At 48.4% G+C, this 25,797-nt stretch overlaps 2 protein-coding genes and 1 pseudogene across 6 annotated transcripts; all 3 read left to right on the forward strand.

Annotated features, from left to right (window-relative positions):
- Positions 1-1,743: 1,743 nt before the first annotated feature.
- RABIF (RAB interacting factor) lies at positions 1,744-10,638 on the forward strand. The gene is made up of 2 exons (XM_036909569.2): positions 1,744-2,098; positions 8,055-10,638. The coding sequence occupies exons 1-2, from the start codon at positions 1,973-1,975 to the stop codon at positions 8,298-8,300; spliced, it is 372 nt and encodes a 123-aa protein (XP_036765464.1). The 5' UTR covers positions 1,744-1,972; the 3' UTR covers positions 8,301-10,638.
- A 5,025-nt stretch (positions 10,639-15,663) lies between these two features.
- LOC130678882 (uncharacterized) lies at positions 15,664-20,210 on the forward strand. Of its 5 annotated transcripts, none has more exons than XR_008999456.1 (6): positions 15,664-16,445; positions 17,546-17,656; positions 17,934-18,000; positions 18,156-18,226; positions 18,859-18,951; positions 19,268-20,210. XR_008999456.1 is itself a non-coding variant. In XM_057508110.1 (6 exons), exons 1-6 carry the CDS (start codon positions 16,338-16,340, stop codon positions 19,474-19,476), a joined length of 714 nt encoding a protein of 237 aa, XP_057364093.1. In that variant the 5' UTR covers positions 15,674-16,337; the 3' UTR covers positions 19,477-20,210. The 5 variants fall into 5 exon arrangements, 3 of the variants coding, with proteins under 3 accessions (XP_057364095.1, XP_057364093.1, XP_057364094.1); XM_057508110.1 differs by having other exon boundaries at positions 15,674-16,500; XM_057508112.1 differs by having other exon boundaries at positions 18,859-20,209.
- A 102-nt stretch (positions 20,211-20,312) lies between these two features.
- On the forward strand, positions 20,313-24,211 carry LOC118924633 (tubulin alpha-8 chain-like; annotated as a pseudogene).
- Positions 24,212-25,797: the final 1,586 nt, after the last annotated feature.

Consider the following 25,797-nt stretch of genomic DNA (forward strand, 5'->3'; position numbering starts at 1 on the left):
GCCATGAAACGTGATTCATCCTATCTCAGGAAAAGAGCCAGAGGAGGTTGAGGGGAGGCAGAGATGTGGGGGTAAAGAATTGATGGCTCCTAGGCTATCTTCATTGCCAGCTTTTCTTGAGCTTCAGGCCAAATAGCCAAATAAGTTCTTATGTGACAGCCACAACTGACTTTTCTGCAGAAAGCATGTAAAACTCATTGCTCCCTTTCCACTTTTTCCCCACATTTACATATCTTCGCGTGCTCATACATGTACCCAGAAATGCCTCTTATTTGATGGTTCCTTCTGTTTTTCTAGCTCCCTTAATCAGCAACCAGCTGCTTAGTTAGCCAACCTTGGAAGGGTATTGTCACCTCCATCACAATACAAACACCCAAGTGTTTTTAAGGTTCTACACTATTTTATCTTTAAATGTCATAAATACTTTACTATATTTTGATTCCCTCTGTTACCTCATAGTTAAGGCCTATCTTGCCCAAACTCGTGGAGTAATAGAATAGCCTCCTGCTATCCTTATCTCTACTCATGTCTTCAAATCTAGCCCCTCCATTTTGCGGTCGGTTATTTTTCTAAAGGTACAAGTAATGTCAGTCCCTAACATACAGCATATTTTCACTAAATATATTATTTCTGGCCTAGGATTCCATAGATGCCCATTGCCCATATTACAAAATTCAGATTCCCTAGTATAACATTGAATCTGGTGATCTGGGCTCAGTCTACCTTTCTGATGCTACCTCCCCCTATTCCCCTCTCTTTCCCCCAAGTATAATGTGCTTAAGCCACAATAGTTTATTAACTACTCCTGAACATGTTCTCACCCTTGTTCATGTATTACGGGGCTCCTTCTATCTGAAGTAATCTTGCTCTCCTGACAAAATCCTAGTCACCTTTTAATACCTAGTTCAGCTGTCATCTAGGTAAAGATTTTTCTAACTCCCCAGACAGAGCTGCTGCCTAATCTGGGCTTCCATTTAATTGTTTCTGAAATGTCATGGGCTTTGCATTTGTCTTCCTGTTTAGACCTGTTCTCAGATAAAAAGTGTGTATCATTATTTTATCAAGGTTTAGCATATAATTACTAAATGTTGCAGTAATGAAGGCCAAAGAGGAAGAAGAAAATGCAGATGGAGGTGGTGGGTAGATGAGACATTATCCAATCAAGCGGTTTAATTCCCTTTCATATTCTGCTTTCCCTGCCATTTCAGGAAACCCATGGCCTGTTGCACTAGAACTAATACTAGAGATTTAAAGACTCATGGAAGAGAAAATATAATGATCAAGAGCAATGTCTCCAGAGCCATGCCTGGATCTGTGGACCCTGGATAGTAACCTTTCTGATCACCGCCTTCCTCGTTGTACACTAGGGATAATGAGTGACAACTTTATAAGGATAGTGTGTGATTCCATAGGTTAGTTTCTACGGTGTTTCAACACAATGTTTTGCCACCTAGTAGTCACTGTTAGAAGAAAGCAGCACTTAAAGCTTACAGGTATCTTTTTCCAACACCAAAAAGGTACATGTCCCTCTAAGTCTCTTACAGAGAAACTGATGTGGCTAAGACTTGCCTATGGGAAGTCTGACCTAGATTCACGTAGCCTGCAGAAACGTACCCGTTCATCCATGAGACTAAATTCAAATCTCGCGAAAAAAAAAGGTTATGGTCAACTCTAATGACTTATTTATCCAGGTTTACTCAGCAGTAAGGGAAGCCCAATGACCAGGTGACTATGGAGAGAGATGACGTCACGTCCCAGGATGTGATCCTGTCACCAGGCCACGCTTACAGCTGGCCGCCCAGCCAGTGAACGAGGGCGCTTGCGCAGTAAATCCAGAACTGCGAAGCAGACGCCTGCGCAGACCGTCCACTCCCCGCCGGGTCTCTGAAGGCCGCGCCAGCGCAGTTCGGAAAGACCGAGCAGAAACTGCGCCTGCGCGGTCGTGGCCGAGGGGCCTGCGGCGGTAGCGGCAATGGAAGCCGCCGAGCCCTTGGACGAGTTAGTGTCCGCCGAGGGCCGAAACCGGAAGGCGGTGCTGTGCCGACGTTGTGGCTCCCGCGTGCTGCAGCCAGGGACCGCTCTCTTCTCCCGCCGACAGGTAGGGGGGCGCGGCGGAGGCAGTTTACGCCCCGCACGCTTTCCCGGGGGCCGCGGCGGCCGGAGTCCGAGTCGCCGCGCCTCGGTTTCCCGGGCGGGACTGCGCCCCTCGCGCGGCCCTGGATCCCCGGAGCCCTGGAGCCCTGGAGCCCTGGCCGCCGGGAGCCCAGCGCCGGCGCTTCCGCCCGGCCTCGCCCAGCCTTGCGTCGGGGCCCGGCGGGCGCCGCGGGACGCTCCCCTCCGCGCGCGAGCCGAGGGCCGCCCCGGGCCCCGCACGGCGGCCCAGCCCCGCCCCGAGTGGTCCGGTCTCTGCCGGGCGCCTGCCCGCCGCGGAAGGGGCTCCGGAGGTCGTGCTGCTGTGGGGGCCGCGGCCGAGTAACTCCCGGAGCCCAGGCGCCTTACCCTGGGACTGGAAGCCGCCGCTCCCCGGCCGAATCATTTCAGGCGGGTAGATACCTGTCTGAGGTCCTGAGCATCAGGGAAGGCTTCATCTTTATTTTCTTCAAGTTAGGAATTTTAATACTCTTCATACTGCCGTCACTCCCCAAATGAGGAAGTTGGGGAGAAAAATTCACATTGGTAAACTTTTAATTGAGATGTAACGGGCCCACAGGAAAGTGCAATCTCATTCCAATCGTGTGTGTACCCTGTCACTCAAAATTATTTCTCAAAGTATGTTTTGTTCCCAGGACCTGTCACCTTGGGAATTACGCTGCAACATCAGAATTCTGGGGGGACACAGACATTCCGTCTGTAGCATGGTGCTAATTTAATCTAGGGCGGAAGCCAGGGCTGGATGTTAAGCGAGCTGCAGTGCATAGGACAGCCCCCCACAACAGAGTGTCCCGCCCAAAATGTCAGTAATACCAAAATTGAGAAATCATGGCCTAAAGCCCGCGAAGCACTCATATTTATAATCCCAGTTGATCATATGAAATTACTAGTATTTGTTGTTTATGCCACTGGACTGTGTGATCCTATGTCCAATCCACTTCTTTTTCTCCAACACCTAGACTGTGCACATAAGTAAGACCCTAATAAATATTTGGATTTAAATAAATTAATGAATAAAGGCATTAAGTCCAGTGTAAATAATGGGTTAACGTGAAGGGAATGAATTAGTATTTTCATTGTTACCTTCCTCCACTATTTGGGCAGCATGTGTTTGTGTTCTTTTTAGGTCATACAAATGGTCTTGCATATAAAATGTTCATACCCCTGACTTCTACTTGTTGAAATCTTACCTTAAGTTTGTGGCAGAGGAGATTATCATTAAGCTGATGTTTCATAGCTGTGAGAGAAAGTATGGTACCCTTGAAGAACTGAAAAGTTCGACTTGGCCAGATACAGAATGTAGTGAAAGTGGCAAGAAATGAGGCCAGGTGGAGTGAACAGTGATTGGAATAGAGGAGGTGAGGGAGCTCTGGGGATGACTCCTCCCCACAGGGGGCAGAAGCCCATGAATGGCAGTAGGATGAGGAGTCAAAGGGAGATGGAGCCAGGTGCCAGTCAGCTGTGGGAAGGGCATAGTGACCAGGCCACCTCAGGTGACCACGGGTTGGGGGGTCGCCAGAAGGCAAAGGAGCAAAGTGATGTAGGAGTAATAATCTGGGAGCAAGGACACTGCTTCCATCTTCAGATCCTGATGCACGTGCAGTGTCAGATGGGCAGACCTAGGAGCTGCTGGTGGTGTCCTCAGCAAGAGCCTTACTTCCACGAAGACAGAGAGGAAGGAGGCACTCCCCAGGGAGTTTGAGAATGTAGGAAAAGGGAGATGACATTATAGAAGAGCATTGTTTTGATCTCAAAATTAAAAAAAAGAACATTGTTTGCTTTTCTTACATTTTTTGGAGGAGGCAGTGCTGACAGGAGAGGGCAGTGGAAGATGGGCTCATGAGAAAGGCCACCTTTAGCAGTGTTTGCATAGGAACGTGAGAGCAGAGGACCTGAGGGCAGTAAGCAAAAAGAGTTCCTTCTAAACCTAGACATGCGCTTAACATACAACCCAGCAGGTGCATTCAGGGCCTTTTTTCCCCGGAGAAGTAAAAACGTAGGTTCACACAAAAACCTGTGCCTGAGTGTTCATTGCACCTTTTTCATAATAGCCAAAAATGGGAGCAGCCCAGGCGTCCTGAGTAAATTATACCATGGAATGAACAAAAGTAGAATAAACTGTTGACACACACAGCTTGGCTCAATCCCCAGGGAATTATGCTGAGGGGGAAAAAGCCAGTCCCAAAAGATAGTAGACCGTATGATTACATTTATTTGACATTTTTTAAATTTTAGCAAAGGAGAACAGATTAGTGATTGCCAGGGGTCAGGAAATAGGGGCTAGAGGGCTGCTGGTGAGTGTGGTTGTAAAAGGGCAGCATGAGGGATCCTTGTGGTGATGGAGCCATTCAGCCCATGACTGGTGATGGCCACATGAACTTACACAGGTTGAAATTAATAAAATGATATAGAACTACATACACAGAAATGAGTACAAGTAAACTGGAGAAAGCAATACAAATCAGTGGATTTTATCAGGGTCGACCTTTGGTTGTGATATTGTACTACAGTTTTGCAGAATGTTTCCATTGGGGCAAACTGGGTAAAGATACATGGAATTTCTGTATTATTTCTTCATATAGAAATAGCAAATTTTATATCTGTATATATCTGTATCTTCACTACATATGAACCTACAATTACCTCAAAAAAACTTTAAAACTGATTTTAAAATCAGGACATGATGCTAAGTGAAGTAAGCCGGTCACAAAAAGACAAATACTGTAGAATTCCACTCTTGCAGTACGTAGAATTGTCAGATTCATAGAGGCAGAAAGTAGATGATAGTTGCCAGGGACTGGGGAGTCGTCTAATGGATGCACAGTTTTAGTTTGAGAAGATGAAAAAGTTCTGGACATGGATGGTGGTGGTTGTACAACACATGAATGAACTTAATGCCACTCAACAGTACACTTAAAAGTAATTTAAGTGGCACATTTTATGTGTACTTTAGCACAACAAAAATTCAGGAATCAAAATGGCACATGCATCTCAACTATCTTACACAGTGTTCTTCTAGTAACTAATGGCTACCTAACAAGTCACCTCCAAAACAGTGACTTAAAACAGTGATGTATTTTGCTCACAGATATGGGGGTTGACTGGGCCTGGCTAGGCAGTTCTCATTTGGGGTCTCTCATGTGACAGCAGGCAGAAGCCTGTGGGCTGGGAAGGTTCAAGCACTGAGCATGGAACAGGCTTTGGGGGCATCTCTGTCTTCAGTGGCTCTCCCCACATGGTCCCTGCATGGTGGCCTCAGGGTAGCCAGAGTTCTTAATAGTAGCTGAAGTCTCGGCAGAGCAAGTGTGCCAAGAGAAACCGGCATGGCCTTTCCAACCCGGCCTGTCACTCCCGCTGCATTGTGTCCATCTGGGCCCTCACGGTGACCTGCCCAGGCTTGAGGGGAGAGGCATGGATGCCATATCTTGGTGGAAGGATGGCCAGAGAATCTGTGGACATGTTTTAGAACTGCCACAAGTCCTCACAGAAGGGGGGAAATTACAAAAAAGTTACCAGAAGTTTACTCTGTATTCAGTTTTTATTCTCATCATACTGTAGCATGCTTGCCAAGTTTTCTCTGTTGAGAATGTATTTATACAGAGAGAAAATAATTTTTAAAAGGGTACTGTTCACAGTTCTTGGGAAAGCAAAAGGAGTTCGGCTGAGACATTAGCAAGTGCTCAGTGGGTTGTTGTGTCTGCACATCTCTGAGGAGCCTGTGCAGGGTTAGGGGTACTGGCTGGGGTCCCGACAGCAAAGCTGGTCCACTGGTCAGGCATCTTAACTTGAGTCTCCAGCCAGGTTAGCTGCCTCAGATTGGATAGTAATATCTTGATGTCCACCCCAGCAGTCTATCCAGAAAGCCTCATTGTATTCCAATCTTTGGCATTGTGGTGAATAGGTTGAGATCCATGCATCGGTACACATATGCTATGTGTAGGCATAGTCTCGTGGGTCAATTTACAGGGTTTAAATAAAAACAAAATGTGGTGGAATAGAGGGAACAGAACCCAGTATGACCCTTGAACTAATGATTAATAATAGTATTTCCCTTAGCTCATTATTCAGATGAGGTGCAGAGGCGGCGTTTTGCACTGTCAATGGGAACAGGGCCAGGGAAGCGGGCCAGTATTGTTGACTCGTGAGGGCTGACGCTTAAGTAGCCTCTCATTTCCTCCCCCTGCGTTTCACTCCCCTACATTTAGTTAAGATAGGACTTCAAACCTACAATATAGACGATAGGTAAGAAATATTTTGGGGGACGTGTAATTTTGTTACACTTAGGACTAGAATCCAGGTTCCCTGGTTCCCGAATTTTTATTCCTAACTCTTTCTGTACCTCTGCCTGTTCCCATTTTCATTATAGTTAAACAAAGCTTTAAGGACTCATTTAAACCCCAGATGAGGCCAGTGACCCTCATATTGTGAAGCCTCAGGTAGCCCAGCAGAGGGCAGTGCACAGGTACCTGCTTCAAAAATCCAAGCGCTTGGGGGTGGGGGGAATAGAAATGTCCGGGTCAGGGCTTCCTCCTCCCTGCCAGCAACATCCTCCTGGCTGCCGTTTGGCCCAGACAGGGGCGAGCTCCGCGTACTCAGTACCCACGAGCAGCTCTGGTGGACTTCCTAACTGTAACACTCCAGGAGATGCCTGCTCACCCTTACTAAAGCATTTCTTTTTCTTGGACTAATGTCAGTCCGACTTTTTATTTTTTAATTTTCAGAAATGTTTTGCTTTTATTCTGATGGCCAACACCAGACCAGCACACTGAGGCCATCCTATTGTAGTAGAGTCTGGGGAGGCACTGAAAGTGCATCATGGGATGGGAAATAAGTATATTGGGAGCAGCCGTAATGATGAGGAGCAGAAGGGTCACGAGGTTTGCTGGTATTTCTCAGCAGTCTGGGACAGCTAAGGCTGTGTAGACTAACTGTATGGAAGAAATGGCCTCTGTGTGTGGGTTCCAAAGGCTTCCTCCGAATGACTGGGAAGGCATGTTGATTAACAGGTACAAGGATCCAGGGATAATATTCTAAATTCTAGAACTAGATTTTCCTTTTTAATGTTCCTTTTGTAGGATAAATCCAGCACATTCATTACAGCGGAATAGAGCAAAGCCAGATATCCTGTGTTTATTCTTTTAACAAATATTTGTCTTCCTGATCTATATCAGTTGCTGCTCTCGGCACAGGGGGTGTAGTAATGAGCAAGGAGGGTGAGTGCCCTGCCTGCCCTGGGCTTACATTCTGGCGGAAGAAGACCCGCGGTGAACAACTAAACCCGTAAATGAATAAGATGATTTCAGAGAATAAGAAGTAGAAAATAAAGAGGGGGGTGGTGACACAAGGAAACTTCTTGGGGTAATGAATATGTGCGTTACCTTGATTGTAGTAATGTTTCATTGCTGTACATGTGCCAAAATGAATCAAATTGTACACTTTAAGTACTGCCGCATATGTGCCAGTTACCTCAGTAAAGCCATTTAAAAAAATAAAAATACAGTGGGCAGTATGGGGAGCGAATTCAGATTGTGTGGTTAGGGAGCAGCTCCTGGGAGGTTACGTGTGGGCTGAATATCAAGGAGCTGGCCTTGTAGAGCGCATTTACCCTGTTTGAGGAAGGAAGAAGGGAATGTGGCTGGAGCATAATGAGCTAAAGCGGTGAGGCCCTGTTACCACGGCGACCAAAGTTCCTTCTTCATGTCTCTCAAGAACCAGGGCACGGACCAGAGGCAGCAGAGCAGCCACCAGCACCCTACTGTGTTTCCCACTGACAGGGCCCCCACCTCATCCCGTTCTGACTCCAGAAGCTGCTAGGGAGCAGTGTGACGTGTGAGCGGAACGGAGGCGCTGATGTGACGGGGCCAGTTCAGCTTTTGTCTTCTTTATGTTCTCTTCCGCTGCAGCTTTTCCTTCCGTCCATGAGAAAGAAGCCAGCTCTGGCCGAAGGCAGCAGTCCCGACGGCGATCTCCTCCAGGAGCACTGGCTGGTTGGTAACATGTTCATCTTTGAGAACGTGGGCTTCACCAAGGACGTGGGCAACATCAAGTTTCTGGTCTGCGCAGACTGTGAAACCGGACCAATTGGCTGGCATTGCCTCGATGACAAGAACAGTTTCTATGTGGCCCTGGAACGGGTTTCCCACGAGTAACTGAGGGGCGGGGGCCTCAGCGCCATCCCGACTATAAAAGCTGCTTCCCACGAGAACTGGCATTTCACCTGGTGTGACTGGTCTGCTGCGCCTCCTCTGTGCGGGTAGAAATCATGAGTATGGGCTCGTCCAGGTGAACCCGAAGAGGGCCAGTCCTGTTTCCGCAGAGCCTCAGGTGCAGGCCTCTCACGTGGTGCCCTGTGCCACATTACCTAGTCTGCGCTTTCCCCCAGGTTTAAGGCACCGGGGCACTTGCACAGGTCTGTTCGCATGGCAGCATTCTGCCGGGGCCCTCTTTTACCCGGGGGCTCTCTTGTTTCTTGCTCTGGAAGAGCAGCGTTCAGCTTCCAGCCACGATGACACATGATAAATGATGCTCCTGTGCCGATAGTTTAAGTTCACCTTTTTCTCTCTCAAGAAAGCATATGAGTGTCCGAGAGTGACTTCATTGTGTGGCTAAACTTTACAGTAATTTATTCTTTTTAAAAGTAATGCATTTTTAAAATTCAGTATTTAAACTATTATCAGAAACACATTACTTTGGACATACCTCTAATACCGTGTTTGAGAGCTTCTGCTGTAGCCTGATAGTGACTTTTGACTGTGAAGATGAACATGGCCCCTCTTCCCTTCAAATCTGGATACGGTTCTTTACATTAGCTCCTCATTGCTGTAGCCTGTAAGTTAAGAATCAGATTTGCAACCCTATCTGGCAGCCACTCCATGGAAAACTCAGCTCTGGCTGTTATCCCAGGATCTCTGGAATCAGGGTGGAGGGTGTGGAATATAGGAGGGATTGGCCTTTGTCACCATCTCCATGAGTATATAGGTTTATCTCGTCTGAACAAGTAACTCTTCCTTTGTTCTTAGGACAGACTAATGAAGAGTGTCTACATTTGCCGAACCTACCGGGCACGGTTCTCACAGAGTTGAGGTTCAGCTGGAGTCTCTGTACCAGCCCAGAATACAAACTTTCCATCCAGAGGCCTCTATTTCTATAACTGTGGAGTTGCTCTAACAGCAAATTTAATTGTTCAAAATGATTTGCAGTTGTTGTCATTTCTCTTCTGAAATGACTCCCCATCCTAAAACGAATCTGTATAGCCAGGCGTCACATATCCTTCTGTCATCCGTACCTCTAAGATTCAGGAGATCTTAGAAGTCAAAGAAGGACTAATAGAGACTTTCCAGTCTGCAGTCTATTCCTTTGCACCGTTTTCTGGTTGCTTCTTCCTTCTCCCTAGAACTTCCTCTAAGGGCTCCCCAGCGAAGGTGGAGCCTCAGGCATGGTTTGGCAACCAACCTCCTCCCCTAGAAAGGTGGCTTCCTTCCCAGGTCGTAGCCTCACGAGCTCTAGTAGAAAACGAGAGAACCGTTTTCCAGGCAGACAGTCCAGTGTCCATGATTATGGCATTTGCAGAAAAGCGTCTGTGAGAATTATCCACTCAGGTCAGAAGGAACAAAACCAAGTAGATGCCTCTGGGGGCATATGGCCCCTCCTCTCACAAGCCAAAACCTAGGCAAAGCAGTTTTTAAAATTAGGCTCTGACTTTGCTTTTTTTTTAATCACAAAAATAATACACGTTCACTGAAAATAAATATAAAAATGGGTATAAAATTGTTTAAAATCATATTTCCACCCCCCAGAACTTGCCAATGGTAAAGTGTATACTCTTCTCAAAGTTTTTTATGTGTATACTTAAATATGGCCTTTTAAAGCAAATATGAGGTCATACTGTACTCTTTTATAACTTGCTTTTTCCATTTAACAAAATTCTGACTTCCCAGGTCAATAGATATCCATCTATGTACACACTGCTGTTTTTAGTATTGTGTTGTATTTCTGTACCATAATTTATTTAAACAATCCACTATTAGATTGTCTCTAGTTTCTTACAATGTGATATAATATGCAACCTTACAGTTAAGTCTGTATACACATTCTTAATTATTTCCTTGGCATCCATTGTTAAAAGTGAAATTGCGGGGTATGCACGTTTTTAAGACTTTGCTGTATTGACAGATGTTCCTCAAACACAGCTGTGCTGATCCGCCCTCCTCCAGCAGTGTAATAGAACACTCATGTCTCTGGACCCTTTCTCACACTGGGTACTTATTACCATTAAAAGAATATTTTGCCACTTTAATAGGAGAAAAAAATAGTATCTCATTGCTTTTCATTTGCATTTACTTTATTTCTAATGAAATTCTTACATACTTACTGGTCATTTGTATTTCTTGTTTTGAGAACATAGTCATGCTAGTAGCCAAAATTACCAAGTTATTCTGTCTTTTCAGTTTGACTTGAAAGAAATAAAGGCACTTAAACAGTAGAAAATAGATTCATGCGTGTGCTTGGAAAGAATATATAATTTGAAAAAGCAGAGAAAAGCTGAATCTGAACCTTAGGGTTTATCTTGAGGTCTGTCAACTAATCACCTAGTGTCTGCTATAAAAGGAGAATGTCATATCTTCGTTCCCTTTACACATACTAGGCTCTCAATGAAGACTTCTGAATCGGGGAACTGCTGTTTGCCTCAGGTAGCTAGAGGTAACCCATGCTTGCTGCTCTGAGTGTAGAAACCTGCAGTTCCTGTGGGGGAGAGCAGTTGATTCTTCCAGGGCCTAATTGTTTCTACTAAATACTTTTTTAAACACAGAATCAAAGGTGAACAATCATTACTGACATTTACACATTGTTACCGTGCTGTGTATGAGGCTATCCAAGTAACTCGGACATATAACTAACGAGGATTTTGCTCCTGGTAATGGGGATAGGTAATTTGGACTGAACTTCCCACTGAGGGTCACTTAGAAGGGCTGGACAAAATATTTTTAAAACCTGAAGGCATCAGAGAGCTAACATGAGTTTGAAGAATTACTGGATCAAGACCACTGTGAAGATGGAGGCCCTGGAAGGTGGGTCACTGTTCTCCCAGGGGCATTACTGAACTTCAGATGCTCATGGATGATTCTGACAGCGTTCCAGACGTAGGGATAGGGGACAAAGCCTGTCAAAGAGTAGTAGGCCTGATAAGTGACTCACTTTGGGTTGAAGCCTTCAGTCCTTTGCACCTCAGGAATAAGAGTGAACCAGAAGTAGGAAATAGGAAGGCTCTCTCAGGGGCTGCAGCTCAGCTTCCAATTATCTCAATCCTTGAAATTAGATTTAGATGATCCCAGAGTGGTAGTTTCCCCAAACCGGTGCCATATGCAAACAAAATCCCTCTCTATAGAGGAAAATACAAACAATTTTGCTAACACAGTATCCTGAATGCAGTAAAATGTAACCAAGCATATGAGACAAGATAATAAAACCAGTAAAACAATAGACAAGGAAATAGGCCCATGAGGCTAGAGACACGAGCTATCAGACATCTCAGACATCGACTGTAATATAACCTCACTCTGTTTAAGGAGATATGCAAGTTTTGGGAATTTCAGCAGATACATGGACATGAAAAAACACGTGAATTGTAGAATTAAAAAAAAATCCAATAACCAAGAATTCAGTGAAAGATTTTTTAAATTAAAGTATCGTTGATATACAATCTTACATTGGTTTCAAATACACAGCACAGAGCTTCAGCAGTTACCATATTATTAAAGCCTCCCCATCCCCAGTGCAGTTACTCTCTGTCAACATAGATGTTACAGAATCACAGTGGAAGGTTTTAATAGCAGATTAGGCACAGCTGAAGAGAACTAGAAAACAGAGCTAGCAATCACTTAACAGATTTGCAAGTCGGTAACACAAAACCTTATATAATATTACTGACAAATTAAAAGAAAAAAATTTTGGTGCCAGAAAACTGCACCCCACAGGCCAAATCCATTCAAACCAACATCTGATTTTTTGAGATTCAGGAGCCTGTGAGCTACGAATGGTTTTTACCTTTTAAAATGGTTTTGAGTATAAAATATCCCCCATTTTGCCTCTTAGCCCACAAAGCCTGAAATATTTATTATCTGGTCCTTTAAGAAAAAAGTTTGCTGACTCCTAATTTTGTAAAAATATCAGCTTTCCCACAAACTAATGTATAAATTCAATAAAATCCCAATCAAAAACTCATTTATTTTTCTGATTAGAGTCCAACATTTTTGTAATCCAACTCATTACGAAAATGCAGAGGACTAAGAATAGCCAAGACAGTCGTGGAGGAAAACAAAATAGGAGAATTTCTCTATTGGGTAGACATCCTAGTTTTTCATGAGAACAAATAGACTAATGGAACAAAACAGCTCAGACCCAGGCAAGTGGATACTTGATACATAGCAAAGGTGAGGGTAATGGTTTGGAGGGGACATGAAGAGGGCTTCTGTAATACTGCTATTGTTCTATTTTTAAAAATCTACGTAGTATGCAGCACTGTTTACAATGGCCAAGATATGGAAGCAACCTAAGTGTCCATCAGTAGATGAATGGATAAAGAAGGGGTGGTACATATACACAATGGAATATCATTCAGACATAAAAAGAAAAGAAATCTTGCCATTTGCAACAAAGTGGATGGACCTAGAGGGTTATTATGCCCAGTGAAATAAGCCAGGTGGAGAAAGACAAATACCACATGATTTTACTTACTTGTGGAGTATAAGAACAAAGCAAAACAGAAGGAACAAAAACCAGTAGATTTATAGACACTGCGAAGTGACTAGTGGTTACCAAGGGGAGGTGGAGGGGGATAAAAAGTCAATAATTCACAATCACAATATAAGTTGATCATGGGGACTGTTGAACCACTGTGATGTACATTTGAAAGCAACATAAGATTGTATATTTACAATAGCCAAGATATGGAAGCAACCTAAGTGTCCAACAGTAGATGAATGGATAAAGAAGATGTGGTACATATACACAATGGAATATTATTCAGCCATAAGAAGAAAAGATAAATATATATATATATATATATATATATATATAAACTAGTGGTTATGTAATAAATTGTTAAGCTGTCATCTTTTTGTGCACTTTTCTGAGTGTTTGCTACTAAAAAGTGTTTTAAAAGGATGTAACTAGTGGTCTTACATAAAGCCCACTTTCCTAAATATTAGTTCTTCCCTTCAGAATTGAACTTTTCTGTTATCTCCTAAACCTATACACATTTAAAGGTTAAACCCTTGACTCTACCTCCTCACCTCTAAGGAAGGTGAAGTTCATAAACACAGGGATCAACAATATTCTGTTTACTATTATACCCTTGGTGCCAGGCCCAATGTCTGCCACATTTTATTAGTTTGATAAATACTTGTTGAGGGAATTTACAATAAACTCCACTGAAGATTATATCATTTTAATGGGACCAGTATAAAGTAGTTGATGCAGATTTTTTTAATGGAATTAAGGATTAGAGTGATTTATATTTCTGATGCAGGAATAATGGTTTAGAAATTAGCTACTGCATTTTTTCCCAATGCCTTTTGGCAAAGACAAAACAGATATGGTACAGGATCATGCAGAGGGGACATCAAAGTGGCCACGATGGTGGCTAAGTCTTCAGAGGGTAAGAAAAGGAAGTTAATTTCAGCATGCCAATCTTTCAGTTGTGACCAAGGTTTTCTCCTGTTTGGAGACTTAAATTCTTGGAATATGTTTCTAAATGTCAGAATTTAGGGTTAAGTGGCAGTCATGTCCATTGAATTCACTTCAAGTCTATCAAAACTTAGAATGCATTTTGCCTTGTAGAGAAACAATGTTATCCATGATGAGCAGTTTGTAGCCTATGACACAAAACTATGTGTACCCAAAGCATATATTATAACAAATGATTATAATTTTGGATTCCAGGAACAAGTCTTAATTCTGCTATAATTAAGAGCCCCTCCCAAATCCAGACCTGGTTACCCCAGACAGCCTATTTCAGATTGGGGGCCAGGGTGAACTGTGACCTGGGGGAACTAGTGAGGAGATAGAATGTGGGTTGGGTACATTATGGCCCTAAGGTGGTGAAGGAAGAGTAGTCAACTTCTATGCCTTGATACATTATCCCTCTCCCGCCTTTGTCCTGAAACAACCCGTGATGAGAGAGGGATTGGTGGAAATGGGGATTACGTCCCTGTAAATAGTTGCCCCAGTCAAAAAGGAGGAAAATTTCAAGATAATAGAGAAAGAAAGTGAGCTCATGTCGGCATCCAACTGGGCAACTATACTAAGATGACTATCAGTCATAAGTAATTCAGTCATTTGAAAGCCGGGTACCTGTGCAGTCTTGGCACTAGCTCAAGAATAAATAGCCAAGCCTTGGCCCCAGTGTCTGCCTGTTTACCTTGATTCTTCACCACTTGGTGAAAGGATGTTCTTGTTACCACAAAACTTCTCCATCTTCCTTTGCTCCTCTCTTGCCCAGATTGACTGTGGTTGTCATTTAAATTCAGTGTCATTTAATACTCTGTGGCGGAGGAAGATGGAGAGTACATGTAGGGAAAAAGAATGCAGGCTTACCAGGATTGTTTAGATTGCTTGAGAATTAGAGCTGCCCTTGGTTCCCTCCCTCTAAATCCCTGAAGAGCTGTATGAAAATGGTTTATCTGCAACGGCACTGAAGTTGAGATCAGTGGGGTGACATAGAGAAGAGGAGGAAAAGACAGAAATAAAAATGTAAAATCTGAAGCAGTCTAGATAATAGAAATAAATCCAGATACCTTGTAAGAGGACCGGTTTTAATTGGTGTGATGTAAAGAAGCATACTCTCAAGAGGGCGTGGGGTTTGTGCGCTTTCCAAGAGCTATCACTGTCTCATGTGCACTTAAAATCCCAGGGTTAGAGTTGCCTCTATTCAGGAGAGGGACGCAAGGACATTCTTCTCTGGCCGACTCTGTGAGCAGCTGGAATGAATGCCGAATGAGGCAAGGCAAGGAAGAGATGAGGGTTTTGAGTGTATGACTTCTTGAATTCATAGCTTCATTTTAATCCTGGATATGCCCACCCTCAGTAGAATGTAACATTCAAGATGCTTTGCTTGGGACAGTGACGGTCAATGAATAGCCATATCTTCAACAGCAAATCACTACAACTGCAGGTTTTCCTAAGAATTCATGTCTGCAAGCCTAACCCGCATGAGCTGAGCGCAGTCACCTTTCCACTGGGAAGTGAGAGGCCAGATCCTTTGAGCTCCTCAGGAAAGTGCTGAACAAATATTAAGGGCAATCATTGTGGGTGTCCAATCATTTGATAAAACCAAACGCCAATTAACCATCCCAAACTAGGAAATGGGCTAATTTGTTACGCTTAGGTATTTAGCTTTATTTAGAAGTAAAACGTCATGTCAGGTAGCTAACAGCTTGCGGAGAGGAAAAATGTGTGTACACACTTAAGCATGGAAAAATACGAAACCACCACTGGAAAAAAAAAGCACACAGGTAACATCTATGTTCGGCCTAAAATACTGCTCAGATCACATCACTTCTCTGATCAAAAACCCTCAGCCCCACGGCCAGCGGAATTATGTGCAGGCTCTTCGGGGTAACCATGCTCTCCCCACTAGCCCCCTTCAATCTGCTTTTGGCCAGCTGGACCTCTTGCTTTTCCGGCGGTCTGGGTCACCGGAACTGGAGCGTGCCCTCGCGCCATCAGAGGGGAGGTAAACTTCGATTACCTGCACCTGCAGTGCTCCCTCCCCACCTGGCTCTCCACCGCTCCCCCATCCTGGCCGCATGTTGTCCCGCCTTAGAGGCTCCCCGTGCCTGGTTCCATCACAGCACCTTTTCTTCTCTGGTGGCTGCTGAGCTCAAGACTGTGCCATCCTCCAAGGTTCATGCGCTTTTCCAACCAAGTCCGCTGTGCTACCCGTGTAAAAACCTAAGACAAAACCGGAATGAAGGTGTTTCCCCAAAGTTTCAACCTCTGAGACTCAACACACACTCCAAGGGAGAAGAAGGCCCAGCGGGCGGGGAGGATTCGGACGGCGAGCATTTCGCTCCCTTCGGCTTTAGAAGCCGCCCTACGGCGGGGTAAAGAGGCCGCCAGTAGCGGACGGGGGCGGGCCCGGGCGCGGCGGGCCCAGTGAGAGGCGCGCCCTGTCCCGGCGCGGCCCAATGGGGACACCTAAGCCCGCCCCCCCGGGCTGCTCGGTGTTGCTGGAGAATCGGAAGGTGTGCGCGGTCCCCAACCCTCTGCAAACTCCACCTCTGGGGACAACGATGGTGAGAGGGGGCGGGGGGCCCTGGAGGAGCCGGCGGGGAGGCCGGGGAGCCCGTGGTAAGGGCCGGCTGCGCGGGTAGGAGGGGAGGCCGGGGCGCCGCGCGTCGCGTCGGGGGGGCTTGGGCTGTGCGTCCCGCCGGGAGCCCCAGCCCTGCCCCCCCCTCCGCCCCTCCCCGCTGCGAGGCGGACGCGAGCCTGATGAGCTCTGCGCGCCCGGGGGCGGACCCGGAGGGCATCGCGGGGGCCACGCGGGCGGCCTCCTCCACCCTGGCGCAGCGGGGCGGCCCTCCGGGGCGGTGCGGGACAAAGAGGCGCCCGCCGCCCGCCACAGTGCCCGCTTCCCTTCGAGGCCGCTCCCGCCAGGGGCCGGCCCGGGGGATCTGGAGACGCCGGCGGGTTCCTCCAGTTCCGAGCCGGCCTCTCGGGCCTTCGTCCTGGGCAGCCGGGCTCGGCGCAGACGTCAGAGGGACACGGCCTTTGCTTCGGCCCGGACCCGGCCAGGGGTTTTAGGGGCCCCCTGGCGCCTGCGGAAGAGGGTCTTTTGCTCACTGCTCTCCTGTTTTGGTGCCCAGAGACGTGAAGGGCCTCAGAGCGAATAACTCGGTGTTGTACGCGGGCCCCGGGCCCCACGGGAACCCCTTGATCCCCACCTCTGTTCTGAGCCCGGTAAAGGCCCTGCGGCCGCCGTGGGGGACACTTCTAAGGCCGCTAATCTGTTGCCCAGCGCCCTAGGGAACCCTCTGCATCTAGGAGGTGCGCAGCCCTGCCGAGGATCCCCTAGACTGTGGGTTGGGGGTGAAGGGCCAGAAGATGGGCGGTCCGTCCACCGCAGGAGCCAGCTCAGGGAGCAGCGGTGAGACCGGGGCGGGCCTTTGGCTCCACTGTGGCCCTTGAGCAGCGCTTGCCTGGACCAACCCGTCTGCAGAGCGGGGCGAGAGGATGGGTGCCGGCGGGGACACGCCCCGGAAAGAGGGGGCTCCGCGGGAGCCTTCAGACTGGCTCCGACCCGAGTCACTGCCCCTGTCATCCACAGACTTGAGCTTTGTCTTCTGCCGCTTACGGTGCAAGGGACAGAGTGCCCATGGGAGACCTCTTCTCCTAGGGTCCGGCGCTAGAAGCTCCGCGTGGGCCTGCCTCAGCGTGCAGGGCTGGGCTTCCCCGAGCCATGCCAGCCAGCAGACCAGGGCACTGGGCTCTGGGATTTGGCTGCCAGGTAAGGCTTTCTTTATTTCCTGCCCTCGAACACCTACTTTAGCTACCTTTGTTCTCAAGCCCTGCGTAATGAAAAGAAAATGGCCTGGAGGTAGTTTGGCTTAAAGTCTAGGAAGGCCTAGAAAAGACACCCTGTCTTTGGGTTTCAGACCAGGAAACCACCCTTAGGCTTCAGCCTCAGGGGAGGACAGGTAAAGAGATGATCCAGGGGAAGGCTTTTTCAAGCCACTGCTCTGCTGCCCCAACAATGAGCGTGTATCTCCATCCATGTGGGCCAGGCTGGGGTGCAGATGGGCAGGCACGTGCCCCGGGCTGTCTCTGTGGACCTGGAGCCTGCCGTCATAGGTGAGTGGACAGTGGGGGAAGTTCATCTCCCCGGCCTGCATATTTTGCCAGGCCCAAAGTCCGTGGGGCTGCTGAGGGGAACAGCTCTTGCGATGCAGGCAGGCCCCTGCCAGGGACACTAAAATGTGTTGCTTCTGTCTGGACTCTGTCGTCAGGAGGGTCCTGGGGGCTTCCTGTGCTGAGGAGGAGGCTGGTCCATCAGCTCTGCCTGGAAACTGCCAGATGTGTGAGTCAGGGGTCAGACCTAGAATGAAGGCTGTAGGAAAGAGTGGATCTAAAAGCAGAAGCTTTACACTTCCTTTCCCTACCCTCCGGCTCTGGATCATGCTGCCTAAGGAACTAGGGACCTAAGAACAGTCCTAATGACCCCTGTTCAGTCCTGACTGAAACGGGCCTCTTACCGGATGTGGACCTGTGTGAACTTGGCTGTTGCTGGCTCTCAGCGGGTTCTCCGCTTCCTCCTTTCTGCACCTGGATCTCCTCAGTTTCCTGTTCCTAAAATCTTCTCCCTTCCCTCCATCTTTCTAAAGACATGTGTGAGATGTTAAACTGTGGCCTGGGTTTTCTGCATTAGTTGATGCTCTTATCCCAATCAAAGGTCAAGATTCTCCTAACCACCCGATTCCTCCCCACGCAGAATGGAGTGGCTATGATCAAGGGAAGGAACTTTTAAAAGTGCCCCTTGCCTTTCCCCCTCAAAGGCCCAGGTCGTTCTGGGCTTAGAAGTGGGTGTTGGGTGCGAGGTGCTCCCACAGTTGCTGTGTGGTCCACCTCGGGGAACTCAGAAGCATAGGTGCCTGGGTCCTTCCGGGGGGGCAAGACCAGCCTCTTACCTTTGCCCTCTCTCTTCCCCTCAAGATGGAGTAAGAACTGGCATTTGCAGGCAGCTGCCCAGGCCACTACACTGTGGGGAAGATCATCGATCTGGTGCTAGAGCGAATCTGAAAGCCAGTGAGTGGATCTAGTGCCCGGGGCACCTGCAGCAGATTGGTGTGACCATCACCGCCTTCCCTGGCCCGGGAGACTGGCCATGTGTAGAAGGAAGGGAAGCCACAGACCTATGGCTTTTCTGGTGTGGATGGGGTCCCCACATTCCCCTGGCCTGTCTGCCCAGTCAGCTTCCCCTAGGGGAGCTGTGGGCCTCGGGTGTGGACCTAGGGTTAGAAGTCAGTAGCCGGCTCCGTCTGCGTTTGTGCACGCGGGCCTCTGCCCTCATGGTTCACAGCTTTCCAGGTCTAATCCAGGCCTTCTCTGAACTTCGGTCCAGCTCTAGCCCTGGCTCCTCCGGCAGCCTGGCTTGTTCTGAGACTTCTGAGCAGAGCTCTCCTGCTGGCAGAGATTCCTTCTTGGCTTTCAGCCATTGTCCAGTCCCATCCTCACCGGAGGCCCTGGAAACCTGGAGCAAGGCCAGCTAGGAGCCAGGACTTTGGCACTGGCCCTCCGCGAATTGTCCAGACATCCTCTGCTGCCCGGTAGAGACAGGACTTGCAGGGGACCTGAGGAGTGGGAGTCTGCGTGAAAACAAAACAAAGCACCCCCTAGGCTTGGGCCTGTCTTAAAAGGAGAGTTTTTAAAAATCAATTTGCGTGAAGCCTGCTTTTTTTAAACTTATGTTTATTGAGGTATAATTGACATGTAATGTTAGTTTCAGGTGTACAATGATTTGACATGTATATGACTAAACGGAGAATTTTTAGTGTCTCTACCCATGTGTCTGGTGTAGACTGATGATTTTTTAGTCCAGGAACAACTATATCAGAATCTCCCAGGGCATCTGTTGGACCTGCAAGTTCCTGGGTTCCAGCCTCAGGTGGGGCTGGGGAATCTGCTCAACAAGATTCTGCCGCCACCACTCCCGCCCTCCTGCAACTAGGTAGCAAAGTGACAAAGCTGAGAGGGCCCAGCTCTGTCCCGCATCCCACCTGACCCTGTCTCCCCTCCCCTTACCCTGCCTTCTCACACACACAACGCTGCATTTCTCGGTCAGCCGTCTCCCAAGAACTCTGAGCCCCTTATAGATATTCTCTAGCCGCCTTTATGTTGCTGAAGCATAAGAGCATGAGAAGTTTCTGGAGTGGTGGATATTTATCTTGATATGGATGTACCCTTGTCAAGTCATTCATGGCACATACAATAAAATATATATACTTAGCTACCAATTATGCTTCAAAGTTGTTGTTGTTGTTTGTAAATACAGAGGGAATACAGTTATTATATTAGGTCACAGCCTTCTAGACAGAAAGGGTCGTCAGGAGAGGAGGCTGGGGGCAGGCGGTACACCATGTGCACCCTTACCCAGATACATGGTCTGATCTCCTACCCTGGACTGGCCGTGCACCGGACCTCAGGGTTTCCTGATCTTCCGTAGCTTCTGGGGTGGCACTGGCTCAGGCTTCACCTCCCTGCTGGTGGAGTGGCTTTCTGTGAATATGGCAAGAAGTCAAAGTTGGAATTTGCTATCTATCCAGCCCCACAAGCATCCACAGTGGTTGTGGAGCCCTACAGCCCCATCCTGACCACCCACACCGCCCTGGAGTGCTCCAGCTGTGCCTTCATGGTGGACACGAGGCCATCTGTGACATCTGTCACTGCAGCCTGGACACCAAGCGTCCTGCCTACACCAGCCTGAACGGCTCATTGGCCAGATAGTGTCCTCCATCACTGCTTCCCTGCATTTTGATGGTGTCCTCAACGTGGACCTCACAGAGTTCCAGACCAATCTGGTGCCCTCCCCCCGCATCCGCTTTGCCCTGGTGACCTACTCGCCCATTGTCTGTGGAGAACACCTACCATGGGAAACTGTCAGGGCTGAGATCACCGCCTGCTCTGAACCCTCCAGTAGTCAAGTGTGACCCTCACAATGGCAAGTATGTGGCCTGCATGCTCTGCCGCGGGGAGGTGGTGCCCATGGATGTAAATGCTGCCATTGCCACTGTCAAGGCCAAACGCACCGTCCACTGTGTGGACTGGTGTCCCTCGGGTTTCAAGGCAAGTTAGGGACAGGGAAGGATCAGCGTGTGGCCTGTGACCTGTAGAGCTGCAGGCATGAAAACAGATGTTCTGGCGATAGACAGAATTGGGCAAATAACAGCTTTAGAGGCTGCCTTTAACTTAATAGACCTCAGCCTGCCTAGAACCCAGAACTTTGGCCTGTAAGCCGGGGTCGAGTCTATTTGAAATCTTGCCTTTTTGAAAGAAAAGCGGTTCATGTCTCTTATCCTGGCAAATAGGCATTCCCTAGGTTTGCCAGTCAGGTGGGGAGCACTGTCCTCATCGTTCATGTGTGCCACGCTGGACAAAACCACGTAATAACGGCTCCTGCTCAGAAGGGCATGCTTTTGGAAACGCAGAAAGGCCTACCACTCAAATAATGGGCAAAACTTGAGGCAAAAGGTCTATGAATGCAGTCTTTTCCTTTTGAAGTGATGAGGAAGATTCGTTTATGCCCCACTCCTTTATCAGTTCACATCCCAGAGGGCACTGGGCACATGACCCAGTGTAGGTTTTTGGGGTTTTGTTCCAGGGTGTGAGTAGGATGATTCAAGGTGGCAGATGTGGCATTCAGAGGACATGCAGCTTGCCTGCCCTGTTACACTCCTGCAGACGGGACCACAGGGGGAGTGCTGTGGGGTGGGGGCAGGGGCCACGCAGGGGCTCCTGATCTAAGGATGGTAGCGGCTTGCTAGCACTGAGGAGCTGTTCTGTAGCTCAGGACTAGGAACAAGGGGTGGGGTATCCGGAGGCTGACTTTCCCAGCTCCATATTAGGAAAGCTTAGCTGCTCTACTTCAGGAAGTAGTCAGCCTGCTGTTCTTAGAGGCATCGGGGAAAGCTGACTTTTTTTAAACACTGAACGTGCTATGTTTGTATGTTCTGAATAGCCTGATGTTTAAAGTAGGCTAAGTTTCAATCCAATTGGAGAGCTTCATAAGGTTTTATATTTTTAAACTAATCATTTCCTAACTGCAGGAAAGTGGAGGGACTAGTACAATTCACAGCCATATCCCTGCTTCCGGGACTCAGCATCTAACTCTGCTATGTCTCCTTTTCCTTTCCCTTTGCCGACCCATCTACACTCACTACTATTACACAAGACACATCTGGTTTTGTCCCCAACAAAATCGATAGCAGTTCCTGAAAATAGAAACAGCTAATCAGTATTCAGACTTTCCCAGTTGCCACAAATGTTTTTTTTAGTCAGTTTTTCAGAGTCAGGATATAATCAAGGACCAGGACCAGGCATTATATTTATTTGTCTCAAATCTTTTGATGCAAGCAGTCCACCCTTTTTCTCAGTTGTGACTTTGAAGGGATTTGTCTCATCAATTGAATATCCCCATTCTGGATCCGTCTGTTTCCTTGTGGTGGTTAACTTGTTCTCTATTCCTGTGTTTATTACAGACGGGCAAATGCTGAATACCAGGCGACCACCCCTTGCCCGGTTGTGGGAATCCTTACACAGACCCCTTCCAGGGAACCGGAACCAGATGCTTATACTACTTGCTGTTTCTTCTTAGGTGGGCATCACCTGCCAGTCCCCCGCAGTGGTGCCTGGGGGAGACCTGGCCCAGATGCAGCGGGCAGGCTGCATGCTGAACAATACCACAGCCACTGCTAGGCCTGGGCCTGTCTCACCCACAGGTTTGACCTGGTGTCTGGCAAGTGGGCATTTGTGCACTGGTACCTGGGCGAGGGCATGGAGGAACGGGAGTTCTCTGAGGCCCGAGGGGACCTGGCTGCCCTGGAGAGGGATTATGAAGAGGTGGGCACAGAGTCTATGGATGGCGAGGATGAGAGTGAGGAGTTCTAGGGGGTCCTGGCCCCTGCAGTGCCCTGCCTCTCCCCAGTTTTGTATGTCTCATTTCACTGTTTCCTCAGCCCCCCACAAATACAGTTGTGTCTCAAGTGATGTGGCGCTCTGTGGCGCTCTGTGGCATGGGGTTCAGCCCAGGCAGTGGGCCTTCTCTCACCTCCCCAATGTCCTTGTCGTCCTTAGAAGTTAAGAGTCAGGGTGGCCGCTGCCTCCAGTGATTGCAGCTGGAGGCTGCCCTGTGTGAGCAGACCACCCCGACACTCGGGCTCACGGCCTGGGCTGTGGTGCTTTGACTTCATGTGGTGGTTCCCTGTGTATCCTTACCCACAGCCCGCCTCAAGGAAAGGTCAGCCTTGTAGCAGATCTGGTGAAAGTATCCGCCCCTAGCACTGCCGGACAGAAAGTCTGTCTCAATTTCAATGCCAGGGAGCAATCAAGCTTTCTTACCTGGCTACCCTCCTCATGGCCAACAGAGGGCAGTAGAGGTTGAAGCCACTTGAATTCACAGGCCAACCTGCTGCAGCCATCTTACAGTTTAGGACTCGACTCTGACGCCTTATAATGGCATGGGGTCTGGGAACCAGGATTCTGAAAGACAGGGAGCATGGCCTGGGGATGTGAACATCTGAAATAATTTTTGAAGTGCTTATGAGCCTTTTAGGCAAGAAGGTCTATATCTTTAATTCTCTAAGGGGTCCCTAATGAGAAAGGAACAATTGTTCTACAGTCTAGCTACACATGGTCTTGGAGATCAGTGTATTAGGCAGTAAAAGAGCCCGGTGGTAGCTAAGTGCTGAACTGAATGGCCCCTTCTAGCACAGCCCAGGCTCTAGGAGGGGGTCTCTTCGGTGTGCTGGGAACGCCCCCTCAGCCAGGCAGGTGTGGCCAACTTGTACTTTCTGAAGAGGTGGGATGTCTTCATGGGGCCAGGCTCTGCAGACCAGCATAGCCCTCACCAGAAGGGGAGGCCCTAGATCAACACACTTGGATTTTCAGACATTCAATTTCTGACATAACTCAGGATGTGTCTGCTTTTTTAAGCGCCAGTGGGCCTTGGGGCTGTCTGGCAATGTCTGTGGTGCCCTTTGGGTTCAGGGCGCTAGCTATTAGCATTAACCTAGGGACTGATTCTGAGGGTAGAGGTCTGACGGTCTCCAGCTTGGCTCTCCCCACACCCTTTCTCTTAGTCCTCATAGTCCCAAGAAGACAAGGCCCCCAGCCTATTGTACTGGTTTGTCTTAATTCCTTAGAAGTCCCGTTCTGACATTGGTGTCTTTCTTACCTGTACCCACTTTCTTCCATTTTAAGCAATACAAGCGTCCCTTGTTAGAGCTGTTGACTTTCTACTTTAGAATTTTTTTTCCAAAGCTTTCCTGGCTGATTCCTGCCCTCCTGGTTCCTCTAGGACTCAAGAGCCTGGGTTAGACGAGCTGAGGCGACAGCAGGAAGCGAAGGAGCTCAGAAAAACCTGCCTGGTGCCAACTCAAGAACCCGGGACTGTCTGTGTTCAGCAAGTGCGTCCAGCTTCCTCTGCTGGTTATCTGCACACAGAAACCAGTAGCTGGCATTTCCCCTCTTTCCCTGCCTTTTCCCTTGCTGGGCACGTGAATTCATATGTATTAGCAAGTCATCCTCTGTTAGTTCAAACCACTAAGTCCAGAGACCTCCCCGCCCACTACAGGAATGGCCATTGAGGGTTTGACACCTACCCCGAGGCGCCTCTGTGATTAGATACCAGATAGGGTGAGTCAGTTACAAGTGGGGGGAGCAAGCTAGAGAACTCTTTTGGATAAACATGCAGTTGCCATGAACTGTTCTCCTGGCCCTAAACTAGAGTCAATGTAAGTCACTTTTCTTTTCCTGCCTCTAAACCTCTCCTACCCACTTGTTTTTTCCTGTATTTTTGAATAAGCAGGAAGGATCTTAATTCTGCCTAGACTCATCCCCCTGACACCTGCCTCCAAGCCCTGGGTACAGCTAAGTCCCTGGGTCACCTAGGAGAGTCGTGCCCAGGTTCCTTTTTATCTGTGGAGCCCTTGGTGAGGTGAGGATGGAGCAGAGGAGAAATTCTTGCCTTGGGAGTTGTGGTCTGAAACTAGAGACACAGAGTTTTACCAAGTACTCAGCTTAGAGCATGAGCATGGAGTATTGCCCTTGCTGGGCTGGCATGTTCTCCAGAGCTATTCGTGGAGCTGCAGCAGATGGACTTAAGTCCTGGCATAGCATGGTCCCAACCGGGATGACTTCCTGCAGGTACCAGCTCCTTCCATTTGCGACTGACCCGGACCCGGGTGCCCTGTGGGCAGTGAGCTCCATGAGTCCTTGCAGGGTAGGGAGGTCATCCTGCTGGTGATCCATGACAGACTACAGGGACCTAACCTGTGTGACAGGGAGGACCGACGCACCTCCAAAGCATGTTAGAAGTTGAACAAGAACTTCACGCCCTCCAAGAATGGACAGATGGGATGGGAGGCTTGGGCCGTTTCTTGCTTTGTTGCAGATTTTCAGTAACGCCCTGGTTTCGTTGGTGCCTGGCCTACACCTGGAGCTGTACTGGAGACACCCGAGGCTGGAGCCTTTTAGATGTGACGGCTCCAAGGTGTAAACGTGTTTTCTGTTGGATGAAGGTCAGGGTCCTGGGGTCTGACTGATCCTTTGTAGAGACTTTTTAACCAGCCTTCCTACTCTGGCCTCTTCCTGCAACCCCACCCTCAGAACTGCCCCAGGCCTTGGTTCCTCGGGCCTTTGGAGGTCTGTCCTTGGTGCCCGCGGGCCTGCAGTGCTGGGCTCCTGTCCACCTGGCTCCAGGGAGGAGCGCACGTACTGCCCCTGCTCCCGTCCACCCTTCCCCTCCGAGCTCAGTCTCACTGGGATGAGGAATGTGTGGGGTGCCTGGAAGCCACAAGGCCCAGCCGAGAGCAGGCTCCCCGAAGGACTGGTGCCTGAGCCGGATACTGAAGGTGGGCTGGGGTACCGGGTAGGGTG

Source organism: Manis pentadactyla, chromosome 9, assembly GCF_030020395.1.
Source record: "Manis pentadactyla isolate mManPen7 chromosome 9, mManPen7.hap1, whole genome shotgun sequence".
Taxonomy (NCBI): domain Eukaryota; kingdom Metazoa; phylum Chordata; class Mammalia; order Pholidota; family Manidae; genus Manis; species Manis pentadactyla.

What these genes read in the sequence shown, in the direction of transcription:
- LOC130678882 (XM_057508110.1), top strand. Translation starts at nt 16,338, where the DNA reads ATGGGGACACCTAAGCCCGCCCCCCCGGGCTGCTCGGTGTTGCTGGAG. An exon ending in GCCTGGAAACTGCCAGATGT is followed by an intron (nt 18,227 to 18,858) that starts GTGAGTCAGGGG and finishes CTTCCCCTCAAG; the next exon opens with ATGGAGTAAGAACTGGCATT. An exon ending in TAGAGCGAATCTGAAAGCCA is followed by an intron (nt 18,952 to 19,267) that starts GTGAGTGGATCT and finishes ACTTCGGTCCAG; the next exon opens with CTCTAGCCCTGGCTCCTCCG.
- RABIF (XM_036909569.2), top strand. Translation starts at nt 1,973, where the DNA reads ATGGAAGCCGCCGAGCCCTTGGACGAGTTAGTGTCCGCCGAGGGCCGA. An exon ending in CTCTCTTCTCCCGCCGACAG is followed by an intron (nt 2,099 to 8,054) that starts GTAGGGGGGCGC and finishes CTTCCGCTGCAG; the next exon opens with CTTTTCCTTCCGTCCATGAG.